Source organism: Harpia harpyja, chromosome 1 (genome assembly GCF_026419915.1).
Source record: "Harpia harpyja isolate bHarHar1 chromosome 1, bHarHar1 primary haplotype, whole genome shotgun sequence".
Classification (NCBI taxonomy): domain Eukaryota; kingdom Metazoa; phylum Chordata; class Aves; order Accipitriformes; family Accipitridae; genus Harpia; species Harpia harpyja.
In genome coordinates this window covers 57842268-57860002 of record NC_068940.1, presented here as the reverse complement: position 1 = coordinate 57860002, position 17735 = coordinate 57842268, and the positions used below count along the sequence as shown (strand labels likewise).

General features: G+C 43.6%; 2 protein-coding genes across 4 annotated transcripts in view; one reads left to right on the top strand and one right to left on the bottom strand.

The window, feature by feature from the left end:
• The window catches only part of LOC128145476 (cytochrome c oxidase assembly factor 1 homolog), a 53027-nt gene extending 37494 nt beyond the window's left edge, over nucleotides 1–15533 (bottom strand). For 2 of the 3 annotated variants that reach the window (XM_052795642.1, XM_052795633.1), the window contains exon 1: nucleotides 15402–15533. Coding sequence is in view for 1 of the 3 variants with exons in the window: in XM_052795624.1 (XP_052651584.1) it covers nucleotides 15402–15452 (51 nt within the window). In the remaining 2 variants the exon portion in view is untranslated. The remainder of the gene's footprint in view (nucleotides 1–15401) is intronic. The other variant, XM_052795624.1, reaches the window with a different exon arrangement.
• BLVRA (biliverdin reductase A) overlaps nucleotides 6936–17735 on the top strand; it is a 43685-nt gene continuing 32885 nt past the window's right edge. The window contains exon 1 of the mRNA XM_052795581.1: nucleotides 6936–6969. The gene's annotated coding sequence lies outside the window, so the exon portion shown is untranslated. The remainder of the gene's footprint in view (nucleotides 6970–17735) is intronic.

Genomic DNA, 17735 nt, shown 5'->3' with positions numbered 1-17735 from the left:
AAGTACATCCTCAAAACTGTGTATTTGGCTGACTTAAGGAAAAATTGTGCACCATGAACAACTAAGCAACACTTCCTAGTTTAGTATTTCTGGAAAATCAAGTCCTCTGTGTCTTTCTTAATCCCTACCAAAATACATCTGCTCACCTGTACTACTTAGTTTTAAAATATAACCATTTGGGTAGCATATTCAGTTTGGTTACTGTAGATGCCCACTATTCGCCACACCTAGCTCTGATCTGTCCCTGCAGGTCTCAGATTCTCTTGCCAGAAACACACGCGGTGATTTAAGGGTATGTTTGACTCATTCCATTTCATAACCAGGGAATACTTTTTTCCTCTCAAGATTCTGGATTTGAAACAGAAAATCCCAGCACTGAGGACAGGGAGATGACAGGGAGAGGAACATACAGCCTGGGACTCCCTAAGACCAAAGCCTGCATCAGAGAGAAGCAACAGGGGCAACTCCAGGGACGGGAGGTAGAACAGGCAGTAAATGGAACAGGCACCAAGGGAGTTGCTGAACTAATGCATGGCTTACCCATGGTTGGGTATGTCCTTCCAGAGCCCTCCTTAAGAGGCAACACTTGACTCAAGCAGCTCTTGCAACCTGGGCTTTCTCAGTGCCTTGGCTCAGTCCCCATCCCTGCCTGCTCTCAGGAGCCCCCTGTAGTGCTCCCCAGCTTCCACTCAAACCACTGCTTTGTAATACAACCTAGGGAAAGACAGAGGAGGAAGAAGAGAATAAACGTATTTGAGGACCGATGACTCAGACTAACTAGAGAATGTGCTTAAAGCAAGTTTTTTTCATCAATGGCAGTGTTCTGCTCTTTGCTTTACCCCTTTTAGACTGGGTCATCCCAATTCTTTTTCTCCACTTAATGGTGACATAACTAAGTGGCCAGGAGGAAGCTGGCTCACCTATCATAAAAGCACAGTATGCAGTAATCATAGGAGGCTACTGTTCAAGACAAAGCCATGAACTCTACTTTTAAGAATGTGCTGGGCTGTAATTCTGAAGAACACATTTATTAGCAAACTCCTGTTTTTCTAAGCTGCAAATCAAGACACAGCTCCCTTCAACATTAGACCGGCTTTATGAATCATGAGCCCTGCAATGCATTACCATGAGACTTAGCTTTAGAAATAAAATTGTTTGTTCAACAGCAGAACACCCCAGTTCAGCCTTCTCTTTCCGCAGCTGCTGCTTAGTCTCAAACCAGAATGAAACAGCTGTGGAATTACACATGCACTTAATGTCCTCTTAGTATCTACCAGATTCAGTATAAAAGCATCATGGTGAGTTTCTAAGTCTGACATCTGCTTGATTAAGCAACATTTTCACTATATGGCTACTTTGCAAAACTAGGCAGCTAAGTAAAACAGGTCTAGTGCAGAGTCAGTCATGTGATTTTTGGGGGGGGGGGGGGGCAGGGGCAGTGCTAGAGGTTTCCCAGATATCCCTTATTTCAAAGCAGGAAAAAAAACAATGGCCAGCTCTGTACCAAACCACAGGTCAATAGATTTCAATGGTCCAAGGTTAAAATTGGCCTCCAGCTAGCCGCACAGACTTATCCCACAGGTATTAAACAGGAAACTTTTAAAGCTTAAAAACAGTTACAGTTATGTGACTTATTCTTGTAAAAGGATTTTTATCATGTACATGTAGACTAGAAGCTTTCCTCCTTTGAAATGTTTGTGTTTGACACTTCCTCTGCAGCACAGCAAGTCTGTGTTTTTCTGTCTTGCATGGGCTGTGGGTTGAGTTTTGTTTTGCTATTTTGTCCTTTTTTCTTTCACAAATCAAGCTGTCAGCAGCATGGGAAGAAAATCTGTAACTGGGACACATAAGAACACTGTTCTGAGACTGCATCGCTGCCCCCAGTAAAGTCACCCTTGGAAACAAGAGCACTAGAGAATATCTTAGCACACAGTGAAAGGCTTTTTGCTACCATTTATTTAGCTGAAAAGGAAAAGTATAATTTAAGTAAAAAACTCCAGATTAGAGATGCTGAAAGTACGTGGTCTCCGCTGAGCTTCCTGCTACTGCAGGCCACAACCTCTAAAGAGCACTGTGTTTGAATATCCGCTTTGGTGGGGACAACGCTTCTGGGCTGGGAGATAAACCTAGTTTTCTTGGACTGATATGAAAGCTAAACAATAATATATGCTTCTCTCCTACTACCACAACCACTCCCAAAGCTAAGGGCGTCCAGCCCAATACCAAAGGGCCATGCTAGGCACAGCTGGTTGCTACATGAATTGCTTTAGCCTGCTATTAACTTCTTCCTCCGCTTCTTACTCACTGCCCCATATCACAGCTAGTAGCTGTACTCTCCACATGTCCAGCCTCCATCCCCAGCAGATCCATCCCATCTGTCCCCAGATGCCACATCTAGCCACCACTTCCCAGGTGGCACAGTTCACCTAACCTCGATCTCCTGCTGGGCCCTGGAGCCTATCTCCACCATCAGATGCACGGTGCTCAACCAGCCCAGCTATGTAATTAGCAGTGCAGCTGCACAGCCACCAACCTGCCAGTATGCATGTGGCAGACCACTTCTTGGCAACTATTAATCATATATCGCATAAGAAACAGTCCCTTAACGCAGGCTAGTCTTTCCACTCCCGAACTATGTAAAGGACATAAAAGCTTTTGGCCATGCAGAAAAGTGAACAAAATGAGTGGTAATTAAGTCTCATGACTACAAAGGCTAACAACTTCGGCACTTGCAAAGGGGATCAGAGGCAGCTGAGCTGAGAAAGAACTGTAGCAGAACAAGTATTTGCCTGGGAGCAAACACTGCCAGAGTGCTTATTTTAGAATGAATAGTCATGTTAGTTAACTAGAGCTAACTATTGAACAAATAGCTCACGTTACAGCATACGGACGTACACTAGATGCATCCTTTGATCTACTGACTGAGAGACCTACTGCAGTGTTCTTTTTCTCAGAAATTGAAAAAAAACCAATTTATCCTTCATAGCGGGTTCTGTTTTTTGGTACAGAGTCTTTTCACAGATTAACAGGAACGAAACTTATATGAAAAAGGAATATAAAATGGACTTACTCATTGCAGCACGAGATATTTACATTCGGTGTGATCGTGTGGTTTGCAAAGAAAAAAAGAGCAACCAAATTAAAAGTTTTTCTGTAAATCGACATGTGTGACTGTTAACCCCCTTCTCATATCTCCGTCAGGACAGGCAAGCTTTGGTGCACTGCATGCCTTTGTCGTTTCTGACCTTTTAACACAACTGCAGCCTGTCAGCATCAGGATTTGGCCTGCTGTTCAGCGGCATGCTATGTAGCCCACCACACCCTACGTGCCACTTACTTAAAATACCACTGTGGACAATGAATATGACTCCCGTAGTTTTCAAGAAGTAGAGCTGGTTTTGGGGAGTGTTTTTTAAGGCAGCCAAAATTCATCCTGAAAATGACGAGTAAGATGTGTTCTGATTATCACCATGCAAGTAAACACATCTCATCTGGAAACACACATGAATTGATGACTAAAAGTTTCTTTTTTATATGAACTGCTTTACACTGGTCATAAACTTAAGGGATTTGTCAGGGATTAAAGATTCACTTGTCAGCTGCTATGTCCTTTAATAAGCTTCTTAACATCTATACTGACAGAAGCAGTGTGTCCCCAATTTAGCAAACTAGGCTGTCTCTGCCCAGGTTTCACTGCAGCTCTGGAGGCCTAGAAAAAGTATTAAATGCAGTGTCTTCTGCACCCTTTAGGGAGATAATATACTAAATAGATTTTCTTCAGACCCAGCTTTTGTGGAATGGACAATAAAAGTATTAACTTAATTTCCACAGCCCCACAAAGTGTGTGTGGCTTTTCATGCTCTGTTGAGGAGAAATTCATGTACCAAAACCCCATGTTGTGCTCTGCTATGTTGTGTTCTTGTACTTCCTGCCTTAGTTCAGGTCCACAGCAAGCTGCTTCCTCAAGGCTTATTCAGCTCGGTAAGGATGGCCTTGCTTGTAAAGCACTTGACAGCACCTAGGGACTCTCTGCCACCGGCAATGCAGCCATCTAACCCAGCCAAGCCATCTTAATCTCTGTTTTGCACTCTCACCTGTAACATGGAGATGAAAAAAATCTTTCACCTTTCCAGCAAAATATTATTCTACTTTTTAAACGGTACGGTCCTTAGGACAGAGGGTCGACCACATACTTACCCAGAACCAAGGACAAAATCACCCTTTGCTTTAATTCTTTGGGATCTCTGGATAAGAATCACCCCCTAAGATGTTAAACAGCTTTTGTTTAACAGCATTTTTAAAGTTCAAACCAACTGTAAAGCAGACCAGGCAGATTCTCACTTTGGGCCCTTAGGTTTATCTGGTTTCCATCATCCTGTCTTTCTATGCTCTGGGCAATTCCCGGCAAGTTTCTTGCTGGTCTCTTACACTTGTTTTATGCCATGTTACACTGCTGGAGCCATGCAAGTAAGGAACTGTAATAACAATACTAACTGCTCAGCTTTGACAAGACATAGCTATTTTTACTGGATTACTTTTCTGGCAGAGTACTTAAAGCACCAAATGATTTGACACCTGTAATTTTATACTTGGAATAACACAAGGTATTCATACTTATTTTGTAATGTAAGATAAAAGCAAACAGTACATATGTTCTCATTCCAGTGCTGCTGTCTGGCAGCTATTTGCCTAAGGAAAAAAAGTACTGTTACATTACAGAATATGTGGAAAAGTAAAAGCTATGGAAAAGAAATCATTAAATAGGTTATTCCCCTGCTAGCACTAGACTGCTCCCTGCAGCATGTTTCAGAGTGTTTTGTCCAGTCTGGTTTTACAAGTTTCACATTACTTTCATTTATATCTTTAATACAGTGCTGAGTCCAATGCGGTTTGGTGCTGCTTATTTTCCTTGTCTTTCAACTAGAAGACTCAGTGCTAGACCAGCTGTTCATATAGAGTCGGCTCCAAAACTACTGAAAAAAATCTGGACTTTTTCCACTGACTTCAACAGGCTTTGGATCAGGCTCACGAAAAGACAGTGAATACATTTCACATAAGACTAAGCAGGTTACAGTCAGCAAAGTATAAAGAGGATTAGCTGTGTACAATCCAAAGGCATATTACTCTGCATGCTTCTGAAACAACTGGCTAAGTCACTTTCGCTTTCACAGAGAGAAAGGGCCAGATTCTTTTCTGGTGCACTGCCACTAAGTCAACACCACCATGCCAGGAACAAATTTGATCTGGAATCTGCTCAGTTAGCCTCATTACAACCGGGATTTTCCTAAACTGGAGGTGAGAAAATTTATTTTTCTAAAAATGCAAAAACAATAAGCAAATGCTTTCTGCTTTCCAGCTGAAGTTTAGGTTTTTAGAGAGAGACCCCTATGGAATGTGTATCAAGACAAACACAATGGGTTTTGTCTCTTTCCTCTGTCAGGAAAGAATGAACCCTCTTTCTTCTTCAGAACCTGAAATGGGTCATATTTAGTTTAAAATACATATATTTGGACCTTCACTTTCTGTCACCAAAACAGATGGGCAGCCCCAAACCACTGATTTGTACATATTTTACAGAGCACTGATACTTCAACACACACCCACTGTGTGTGCTTTGAGTGCACAACTTCTGAAAGCTAGAACACCTTTTATCAGGAATTATTTTATCAGTGGGGGATTCATTCTGAACAATACAATCAAACGAAGACGGTGGCGCACAGTTATTCTTCCCACCCTTTCAAAGTTCACAGCAAACCACATCAGTTAGTGATGTTCTCAGCTGCTGAGAATGCTTTAATCAACCAGACTTTTTTTTCTGCTCCCTCTGTTCCCTACGGACAGGGGACTTTATGGCACTGCTTTGTTGTACGATGTGTACAGTTATAACCTGTGCTAAAAGTATGCCATTAATGAATGAACACTGGGTGTGTGTGTCAAGCAGATGAGAACGTTCTTTTGATCTTCTGCGCTCCACCACTGTGGCAGATGGATGTCTAAATTGCTTTATTAATGCGCTGAAGTCTTCCATCATTTCTCAAACAATACTGAAGGAATAATCAGAATTTCAGCGCGTTTTGATTTTCTGCTCTTCCAGCTCAAATCTAGCTGGATATTATGCAGTAGGGAAAAAACTGATTTTTATTTTTTTTATGTATTAATTTTCCGGGGGGGGGGGGGGAGCGGGGAATATATCATGTGCTTGACACTCTCTGAGGCAGCCAACAGAAGCTTCTCAAATTTCTGTTTAATTTCAAAGCGGTTTCCACACAATACAGGAGCTGTATTTAGCTTTAGGTACAATTCCAAAACTAGTTCAAGGGAGCAAGACAAGGGATTCAAAGCTTTTTTTGAGGATACCTTAGAATCAGAATAAGCACATTTAAAGAGCATAGCATACTTCTGAACATGATGATAGCAATGCTTTTAGCCTCCAACATATGAATAGCTGGGGAAAAACAAATAACCCAACTGGTTTGAGGCCACAGAAGCATATTAAAGAAAGTTATGTGCAATTGCCTGTAAGACCCTAACATAAAAAAACCCTTGATAACCCTTCCAAAAATATGATTCTTATGTGGTGGTGTGACAAAAGCTGTGAATCCACCCAAATTTCCCCAGACTGAATGGCATAGCTATAAATGACAAGGGGGAGAGAAAAAGAGGCAAAGTAGGGCCTCTGTTCTGTTAAAGAAAGAAATCAAACTACCACTTCACAGGCAGCTAAGCTGATCTAACAAGCCACTTTTGCAAAAGTGCAAGGTCAAGTCTCTCAATCTCTCCCAGCCTCCTGGCTGCACCTGCAGCAGATTGGATACTCCTCTGATCCTTTACCTTATATCTGTCATTTAGTCAAGCTGATTTACCTCGCTATTCCAGAGAAAGCTATCCAACTTTCTGCCATTTTTCTTCCAGGCTAATAGGTCAAAGTGGCTAATGGAGGGATCCGACACATGCCAGAACCAGCGCAAGGTAAGCAGCAGGATGACCAAGAGCAAGGACTGCTGGGAGGGCAAAGGACTGGGGACTGCCGCCTCTCTCTCCCGGCAGCTGCAAACTGTGAAATTGTGTCAGGGTGTCTCATGGAAACACTGTCTTAGTGCAAGGACTTGTCTTTAGAAAGGAAAGGGGAATTGAAGGGAGAAGTGGAACAAGTATGGGTCCTGATCATTGTTGCTTTGGAGGAGTGTGGATATAAGGATGCAAACTAGAGGGGTAGGAATCCCATATGTCTGCAGAGGATTTCATGGGTAGAAAAAAGTATGTGCATATGCAGCAGCTGCAGCACACCCAGGAGCCAGGGGATGTATAATCTATATGCAAATAACTGCGTAGTTCCCCCATGAAAGCATGGGCCTGACTGCACAGTCTTAGTAGCTGCACAATATGTCTACATCAAGTCTGCTGTTTCTGAAGAGTTTTGCACTTACTATGCATGGCTGGACAGCACAGCACACACAGAGCTGCTCCTGCTAGGCTGCTTCATGTTCTGTAACTGCAGTGCATGCTCACAGTGCTAATGTCCAGAGTTTCCAGACATGCAGCAGCTAGTTCAGAAGTGTCCGCTCCCTACAGCTACCAGACATCCGGAAAGCCCAGACAAATTTATGAAGTCCTCAAAATCTGCCTAAATGTGATTTCCAGGCAGAAAGAGTAAATGTGTCTGGGAAAAGGAAGCCTGCAACATCCAGAAAGTCATTCGCTACCTGTAGAAAAGCAAACATAGGACAAGTTTAGGAACGCCTGTTCTGATGAACTGAAGGCAAGGCTGGAGCTCAAGTCGCAACTTCTTAACCTGTCTTCTCTACTGACTTGATTTACCATAACTCCATTTTACAACGAATTTGAGAGGACATGCTTTCACATAATGGAAATATGAGAGGTGTCTTGCAGTTCAGCTTCACAAGTGTTCCTGTTACTGTGGCTATTACAAAAGCTGCATGAGGAACTTACTTCAGGTCTAGACGCTCGTGAAGAAAATAACTGTAAATGAGTAAGAGGCTATGCACTAATGTGAGAATCCACCCTCCTCTCTCCTTTACGTGGCGTTGGCTTAAAAAATTGCTTACATACCTCACAGAGATGCAATACTTAATTAATATTTGTTCAGTGCTTTGAAATTCTGATGGAAGACGTCACACTAGTGTGCATCATGACTAATACAGTGTAAAAGTGATGCCAAAGATGTTGCTCAAGCAGAATGCTGGAAGGATATCTATTCAGTTTCATTTAAAAAGGGGAATGGAGATGAAGAGGTTTAGGAAAGCATTTTAAAACTCAGTTATCCTAAAGGAAAAGGGAGAACTGGGGAGGAGAGGAGCTAAAACAGTTTTCAGAGGAATCTACTGTGCAGTGTGCATTAACTCCTGCAAAGTCAGAGAGTAAGCGCCTACAGCAAAATCCTGGCTCCAGTCAAGTACATGGAAAATGTTTCACCAACTTCAGGGAGGTGAAGATTGTTAGCTTTTGTCATAATTTCCAAGAGACGCATCCAGCATCCCATACGCAGGTTTGCAACTTTGCACAGTTGCTTGTTTACAGTTTAGGTTCAGGAAATAACCTCATCAAGCTAGGGCATGCTCACCATGTAAAAGCAACTGCTCAGCTTCTAATCATCCTTCTACTACATCCCACATTTGGAGTAAATCTTTCCATTCTGTTAATGAACTTGGACCTGAGCTACCTATTTAAGTTGGTGGCAAAACTCCAATTAAATGGAAGCAGTGTGGAGATCACTGTAGATTTTGTAATAAAGATGGGAAGAAAACACCCTGTGTTTAACAGTGGTTGTAACTCATATACACCCCTGGAGTTCAAGTCATCTACTCAGAAGCCTATGGAATTTGTAATTAATTCCTGACTGGAAAAAAAAAAAGGAACAGAAATTCAGGCAACTTATTTTTTCAGAATTAGTCCTCCATACCTAGCAGGATAAAGATGGGGAGAAGCATGCTCCTTACCACTTCTGCGTAAGGCAGAGTTAAAGAGCACGTTTTTCAACTGGAAGCTTTGCACCTTGGAGGCTCGAAGGAGAAAGGCTATAAAGAGTAGCAGGTGACAGGCATCAAAATTTGAGAGAAGGTACCTAGGAGCTTCTTGTATTAAGAGGAGTAATTTTACAGCAGGAGTCTACAGCTACTTTAGGTAGGAAACTAAGTGAAAATGTGCTAGGATACAAGTTTTGATTTATTTTTAATTTTTTAAAAGGAAAAGGATTGAAGCCTGTTATTTGGTGTATATGAGGCTCCTGGTAACCTATTACTTCCCTTTTTCAAGTGGTGTGTGATGGCTTCCACTGAGTATCTCCTAATGTACTCTTACAATCTTATTGTACACCATCTCTTAAGGTAGGCTTTGCAACTATGCTACGTGTAGAAATGTACTACAGCAAACCAGCACTCCTAAAGCAGCTTTGTGTCTATGCAATTGCCTAGACCAAATGTAATGATAAAAGTTACACATAACAACTTTCCCTCCCCTTCCCTTCCCTTGTGCTAGTATGCTGTATCTTTCTAACCATATGGCAGGCTCTGAAGCATGTAGGCTTTTAGCTTTCTCTCTCAGTGCTTGTACAGCTGTGTCCACAAACATACATATCCAGTAAAACCCAAGGAAATGTTCCTGGATGCCAGGATTAAGCTTAGATAGCTGCAGCTCTAATAACTCACATGCAGTTCTCTGCTTTCTACTTAACAAAGGATTTTCATAAACTTCTTGCAGCTCATGCTGTAGCTCTAAGTGCTGACAGTTGCTTTCCAGTCCTAGTGGAATAAGCAACATCGTTCTTCCATCTAAACTCAGTAGTCAGAATGGGTTTGTGTATGACCTACATCATGTTGCATCTCTCTAGATCCCAAGGAGAGGTGATGCTAAGGGGCCAAGGCAAAAATTCAAGCCTAAAGCTTTTATTGACTAAAAGTTAAATGCCTGATACTTTGAAGTCATATGAAAACAGTGCCGTGTCACTTGTTTAGACAGATAGGCTGTGTCTCCTTCCTCTGAATACTCATTAATAACATACTTACTGGAAAACCAGTCCTGTCAAACATGGCAAATGTTTCTTTAGAGTCCGCTTTTATTATAGCTGGAGATAATGGTGGACAGGCAGCATAGAGGAAAAATCATTCTGTCTACTGCTTAGCAAGGCTGCTTTCAGGGAAAACTACTGAAAAGATGCTTACTGTGTGTTTTGGAGAGGTCTAATTTTGTGGAGGCCAGAAGAAAATGATACAGGACATCAGAGTATGCGAGGCTGTATGTATGTCAAAGACCTTTACTTAGTGATGTCTGCATTGAGCTGACAGGACCTGAAGGGCTTTTTAAGACAATACTGTTCCTCATTTTAAGACTTCAGAAAAAATGCAATGCTGTTAAATAAAGTATTTCATGGCTTTTTCTCCTCACTGTATGTCCATCTACATTGTCCTTGACCTTCTACCTGACTAGCTCTGGCCACCTCCTACTGGTTTATGCTTTTTTCCCCAGCAAGCTGAAGAGCAGCCCAGCAGCAATTTATAAAAAACCACGCCTATATGGAAAGCATCTGAATTGCCTCCAGATGCATCTAATCAAGCCTAATCACTCTTACCTAGCATGCTTTCCAGGGTAGATTCTTGCAGCTCCCTAATCTTCTAACTTAAGTTTCTGTGCCTGGTTTTAATGTTAACACTACTTTCATGGTTCTCTTATGCCATGAACAGGACACAAATCCCTGCTTTACTGTTAATTTGTGTCTCTGGCAAGACTTGTGTTCCTTCTACCTACAACCTGCCAAAGTCAACTCCTGTTAGGCAGTCTAGTCACCCTGTATCTACAAATGTGTCTGTATTCTGAGTATCTTCTTATTTTCTCCTACCTTCTAAGTACCCTACATACATATCCCAGCTTCAGGTGAATGATTTTTCATGTTACATTAAAATGAATGTTGTTCAGATGAGCATGTCTTTTCAAGCAGTCCCAATCTCAGTGTACCACCATGTGTTTACACCTTCAATTTGTGGTGTTCATCAACACTATACAACCAGTTGCAGAGACTCCTGTAGGGTGCTAAAGACAGGAAAGCACTGGTCTGAGGTATCTGGGACTGTGTTAGACTTCTGTTGGATGAAACTTCCCTATGGATATTCCCGGTCCTTATGGGTCTTCCTTCTGGGGGAGTTCAATACATCAATTTCTAATTATTTTAATGCTAGACTGATCTCACTTATAATTACTGCTGGCTATATCTACATCAGAAGTAAGTACAGGTCTGTAAATCAAAATACCTGATGCTGAGGGCTGTGTTCCCACTATATGGGTTTTGTGTGTGTGGTTTGTTTAGACTAGCTCTTGCCTGGTCTCATGGACTTTCCCACCTATGAGCTGTGAAGGGTGTTAGGCATTCTCCTGTGGTGCAGCCTCTCGTGGTCCATCTGAAAACTTCAAGTCAAGGTGCAGTACGTGGAGACAATCTGCTTCAAAAGCACACTCTTGGCTCTAACTCATTTAACATCATCAAAGTGAAAATCTACACTTGTGCTAGAGCACAGATCAACACCTGCCAGACAGACTGGAAGATTACTGCTGCCATTAATGAAGCTAATCCGCAGCTGGAGAAGGCACACAGGGATGTGGAAGATTTCTATCTCTTTGTTAGTTAATGGGAGAAGCTTACAAAGACATTCTTCAAAGCAGATACAGCTACAGATATGAAAAAGGAAAACATTCCCTGTTCATGTGCCTCCAGTTTGATCTATAAGAGGTCTAATAACATGATGGCAGAATCCATTTTTAGGTAACGGATAATTGGCCTTACTATGTTTAGTGTAGTAATCAAATTAATAGCAGGAATTACTTTTTTATTTGGTGGAGGGAGGGGTGAGAAAGGCAGGGCAAAACCCTCCAAATTATCTGCTGTGTACTGAGGATATGCAGAGTACTCTGAGACAGCTCCGGAAATAGGGACTATGCGTTTTAGCTGGTGGAATGCTGTCCAATCACTTAATGAAAATATGTAAATACCAAGAAAAGCAAATTACTCTGCCCTGGGGGAAGAATGGGGGCGGGGGGGGGGGGGGTTTAAACACAACTGTTACTACTAATGTGCAGTTGTTAAAAAAACCCACCACCACTACCCCACCAGATGAAAGTATTCTATCACTTAACTAAAGACACTCCAATACCGGAAAGCATCCCTGAAACACATTTAAAAGCAAATGTCAGTATAAGTAGCTGGTGATGCTTTCCAAGTTGCTCACAACAAGGAAAAGACTAAGAAGCAATGTTGAACTGACAACTGGAACCGTGTTAGTGAAATTTCAAGTCGTCTTGCGTATGAGGTAACTTTTCAGAAGTACACTCTCAAATAGTTTCTATTATGATATGCTGAGTAGAAAAAAGTAAGACTGCATCTTCAAGAGGTTAGCTCCTACACTAGCTTTATAGTCATGTAACTGCTGCTTACTTCCAGAAACTGAGAAACAATACAGCCTTTTTCTGCAACCTCCTTAGTTATGCAAAATCACAGCTCAAAACTGTAGACTGAGTCACTAACAGCATTATAGACAAATAGAAAAATCCAGCTAAGTCCCTTTTTTCCCCTCTCCCCTCCCCCTCACTTGAATATGCAAGCATTTCAAGATCAAGCGTGCATGCACATTTGTTGACTTTTGTTTCTGTAGCACTTGTACAGTTGGGAGTTGGATAAGCAGTGAGGTGTCTGCACAGAAGTAGGCTAGAGCTGATGTGGCCTTCAGATCTGTACCTAGAGCACCCTCCTAATTCTCAGAACAACCACAAGCTGGGCTGCTACCAAACCATCCTCAGAGCTGCTCTAAGGGCTGTGCTGCAGACTAGGTAAGGTAGTACGGCAAATAAAAGAAACTGCTGTGCAACAGCAGTACTTGCATGGAGCTATGGTTTTTAACAGGTAAGTTGAGTTCACCTGTGCTGGCTAAACTGTGGCAGGTATAAAAAAAAAAGGTCAAGTGCCCTAACAGCCACATTGTTAGGGGGGGCACGTGTAGGCCTGTCTCTTTGTGTGAGCTCCAACACTTAAGGTGCCTTCAGTGTAGTGAAAACAACCCCCAGCTTCAGCTCTTCCTCCTGCTCGATTTTATGTTGTGGTCACAGCTGCAAAGGTAAGGATGTTATTTTGCTCCTTTTTGCTCCTCTGGCATTGAGTCAAAACCCAGAAGTTTGTATTAGAAAAGTGGCCTGGAAACTACTATATTAACAAACATGTAAAGCCTTTGACTTCTGGGGAATAAACAGCTTTGAAGTAAAATACGTGCAGCAATAATCCATGCACACTTCATTAATTTCAGAACTGCAACAGCAAAGTAGTACTTAGAAAAAGCTGTAAGATAGTAATGAAGGGGTTGGGGTTTATTTTTTTTCTTTTAATCCTAAAAGCTCCTTATCTCCATTCTCCTTGTTTTTTCATTCAATTTACAGTAGTCTAAATTAAAGCTCATCTAACAAAAAAAATGACACATTAAGTTTGACTAACCTCTTCAACCCCTCTTCATGATAACCCTTTCTTCCTCAGGGGAATAAATTCAACAACTGTAAAATTGCTACATTGCTTGTTTAAGATAACTTTTCTTTGCACTTTGTGTTTAATGGAATTTGGATGATTTTGGATATTTCAGCACCTTAAATTATTATGTTGAGACAGCAAGGGCAGCAATTCTTGTCAAGTCTTAACTAAGAAGGATCTCTAGGCACTAAGCTGCCAGAAAGGCAGTATTTTGTTATCTGTCAACATGCACGCATCTTTCTCTACCACACCCCTAGTCAAGTTTTAGAACCCTTAATATGGGCTATGAATCACCAGTTTACTGCTCAAATTTGAGTCAAAGCTTAGACTCAAAACAAAGAGTAGGTGCAGTTTAACACCGTATTTAAGTGCAGCTGTGAGCTGCTACTGGAAGGGGTGCTCATGCACCTTCTCCCTCCCGTCTGCTGGACTGTGCAGCTACAGTGTATGCCATGTCCAGAAAGCCGTGAAAACCAACTTTCAAAAAGCCAGCTGATGCCTAAACCTGATACAAGAGGTACAGCACGATGTACAGCTGGGCAGTGGAATAGGGCCATCTTGCTGTCGCAGCCTGCTATTACTCCAGCCTGTGAGGCTGGCCTAAGGGGGAAGGCTCATTTTTTTTTGTTTCAATACTTCAGTTTATCAAAAACTGTCTGTAAAAGAAGCAATCCAGCTCACTCTTATACCTTACGCTACATGCTCCCTTCTTGCACTTTAGGAGTTCATGTGAATCAGCAGAAAGTAATTGATTCGAGTCAAAACCAACTAGGCTAGGTGGCAGGAGGAACTAGCCTCACCAGGAAGAAGGGAGAGGGGAAACCTTGTCTGGTTTAGTGATTAGAGTAGTCTTAAACTGGAGAGTTTCAATTTTTAGAGAAAGAAACATAGCAATTCCTTTTCTTCGAGGTGTTGGAATATTAAACATGCTCAAGACAACTTGATCATTTCTCAAGTTGTACCTGAATGATGAAGCAAATCTGACTGTAGTGTTCTTTATGTGGATGAGTTACTGCAACTGACTTGCTTTATGCTTGCCCTACCTCTTCAAATTTCCATTAGCTGTGCTTCTACCACTGTGTTTTCCACAGCACAAGGTACTGTGCGCGTGTGCCTGTTTTAAACTGTATCTCAGCCCAAGGGATGTTTTCTGCTATGGCCCTCTGTGCCTGCTGGCCATGGGGCAGAAGCGATGGCACCCCATGCCTCCTCCACCTCAAACCCACCCACGTGGGAGCTGGCAGTGCTCCTGTGGGCAGCACCGTCTCTAGAAATGATATTTAAGTGGGTGAAACCAGCATTAGAGGAGCAGGTCTTTACAGCAGCTAGAGTATTTTCTTTGTTTGTAGCTTGCTATATAGATTTGCCTTGCATCCCACTTCTAAAAGCGGGTGAGGTGTATTTAAAGTGCAATTACTGTTAACACGGTCCTGGTAATCGCACTGCAAGATGATGTGTGCATAATTACTGCACTCGTTCATCCTCTTAGGGGTCTAAGACTCCTCACTTAGCAGGCCTCCGGCCACCTCACTGCACAGCTTCCCTCACCGCGGTGCCACCCGGTTAGCGCCTCCGTTTTCAACCCTACCACCTCTCCAACAGTCTGCTGTTCTCCGTGGTCACCGTTCCCTTCACAGAGCCGCCGGGGCCCTGTCGGCTCTCCCCCGGTGCAAACCCACTCCCGAGCTCCCTGCCCGCCCCCCCCCCCCCCCCCCCCCCCCGCCGCGGGGCCCCGGCTGCCGCACAGCCCCCCGCCCCGCGGCCGCCATTTTGTGCAGCGCCGAGCCCGCCGCCGGAGCAGGTGGCTCAGTCGGGGAGGGGGCGGCGGGGCCCCGCTCTAACGGCCGTCACCGCGTCCCGGCTTCGGCTGCCCTTCCCCACTCACGGCAGCGGCGGTCGGCGGAAGGGCTGACGCGTGGGCCGTGGGGGCCGCCATTGCCGCGGCCTGTGATGCTGGCGGGGCGCGGCAGGGGGAGCTGGCGGGCGGCGGAGAGTTGGGGAGGGTGGCGGCGGGTGTCGTCGCGGCGGCGCTGGGCCCGCCTGCCTTTAAACCGGGGGGTATTTCTTCTCTCCCCGGGGGCAGGGGTGGTCGTTTGTGCCTCGCCCTTTCCGCCGGAGGTGGCCCGTATCCCGCAACCGTGGCCTCGGCCGCGGGGATGAACTGGGGGAGACCTGTGAAGAGACGGCTGCGGTTCCCGGCCCTCTGGCGTGCCGAAGCGCGGGCCTGCCTGTAAGCCGAATCCCGTCAGCGCCCTGCCGGTACTCCAGAACGCACCTGAACCTGCTGCTTCGGTCTGAGATCCGCTCTCTCGTGTGGTGTCTTTATTTTTCCAGGCCAAGCCCCAAACCAAGGGACACCATAAAAATTGTGCCTTAAAATAAAACTGAAAAACCCAACAGAATTTTTGTAAGCGTCTTTTGAGCAATCCCTGAAGAAAACACAATGGATCTAATCTGATGATCTGACTCCATACACCAATACACATACTTAGCTTAATTACAGCTGTCTTTAGTTTATCTTTTTCATTCCAAATTTATCCCTCATCATTGTACCACATAAGCTGATGTCCCTGTTGGAGTTTATTTAAGCGGGCTCTCCTGAGCTGTCACTGAGCTCAGCACTTAGGCTGTAGCATTTGTAAAGTGCACGAGCGCCGCTGGATTACGGGATCCTGAGCCTTGGCTCTCAGTTTTGATTCATCTGAAATTAAATGATGAGTGTACTAATAATTTCAGAGTGTGTTCTGCTGCTGTTTCGTAGTGCATTGTACCTGCTTTAATATTTATTGTATGCGCTTCCTGGCTGAGGAGTTGAATCAGGCATTCTTCTCAGGGCTGTTGCCAAGCCAGTTTGTTCTCTTGTGCAAGTAGCTTCCAGCTTCTATTTACACTTTTTGGCTTACCGTTGTGATTTAGTGGAATATTGTCTGCTATTGAATTCTCCCAAATAAAACCGTTTCTTCCCGTGGAGGGCTTCTAGTGGTTGCCAGTCAACTCCTATCATCAGAATGATGATTACATTATTTTGCAGTCCTTAGTTGTTCCTGACAAAATAATGGAGGAGTGAGACGTTGCTAGGTTGTAGCTGAAATTAATTAATATATCTGCTTGCTAGGACTTGCAACACTCGTGGGACCATGGAAGGTGAGAGCAGGGAAAAACATGGCATGGAAAGACAATCAGCAAAACAAAACAATGTGCAGATATGACCAAAAAACAGACAATGAGAAATACAAGACAAAAAAGGGAGCGGGCGGCCCAGCCTAGTGGGAAATCCTCCTACGCTCCTAAGAAGCCCTGTTAAGAGGCTGTCTTGTATGCAAAGCTTCAAGTTTTTTAACCTTTCTCTCCTCCTGCCTTTCCACTAACATCCCTTCCATGTGGGAATCGGTTGCCTTTACCTTCAGTGGTGGTCTGACTCCTACCTACATATCTAATTACTCTCTGAAAAATCTATTTAATATGCTTCAGACCTGAAGAAGGATTTTCTGCCAAAAGCTTGTCCACAGTTCCCAGCTATGCCCGTGTTGGCCTAACTAGCTCTGCAGGCCTTCTCGTTGTAATTTTGCAATGATGAATGCTATACAATATCCATCCAATTTTGGTGAAGTTTTATTGGTATTGAAAAGTACTCATTATTTATAGGTATTCTCTCTGCTCTTTCCATATGGAAAGAGAAACAGACTGTGTAAGACATCGATACGCCAGTAGAGCTACATCCACGCTGGGGGCTATTTGCTGCTGCTTCTTCCAAGGCTGGTATTTCCCCCTGCCCACTGTCACCACCCTGGGGACCCTAGCTTCTCTTGCCATGCTGGACGCTCATCTCACAGCCACAAACAGCTCTTCCAGAGCCCGTGTCTCATTCCACCTCTGGAGGAACCACTCCCCCCACCCCTCCAATCTTGACCAGGTCTGGAGTTCATTTAAATGTTGGGTTTGTTATCTGCCACCTCAAACAAACCTATGGCAGAGTGTGTTTGAGTCTGTATACAGAGATCAAACTGCAAGTAGTTACCTGACTGGTTTAAGCTAACCTAACTCCACAGTCTGGTGGAAAGAGGCAGTTGTGCCCTCCTGTTTGGCTGCGTGTTGCCACTCTCACCTGGTTTTGGGAGCTGATCCATCGGGAAAGTAGGGGTTTGTTGTTTTGTTTTGGTTTTTTTTTTTTTAACAAGGTTAATGATGAGATTGGACAGGTCCCACATCCTGTAGAACA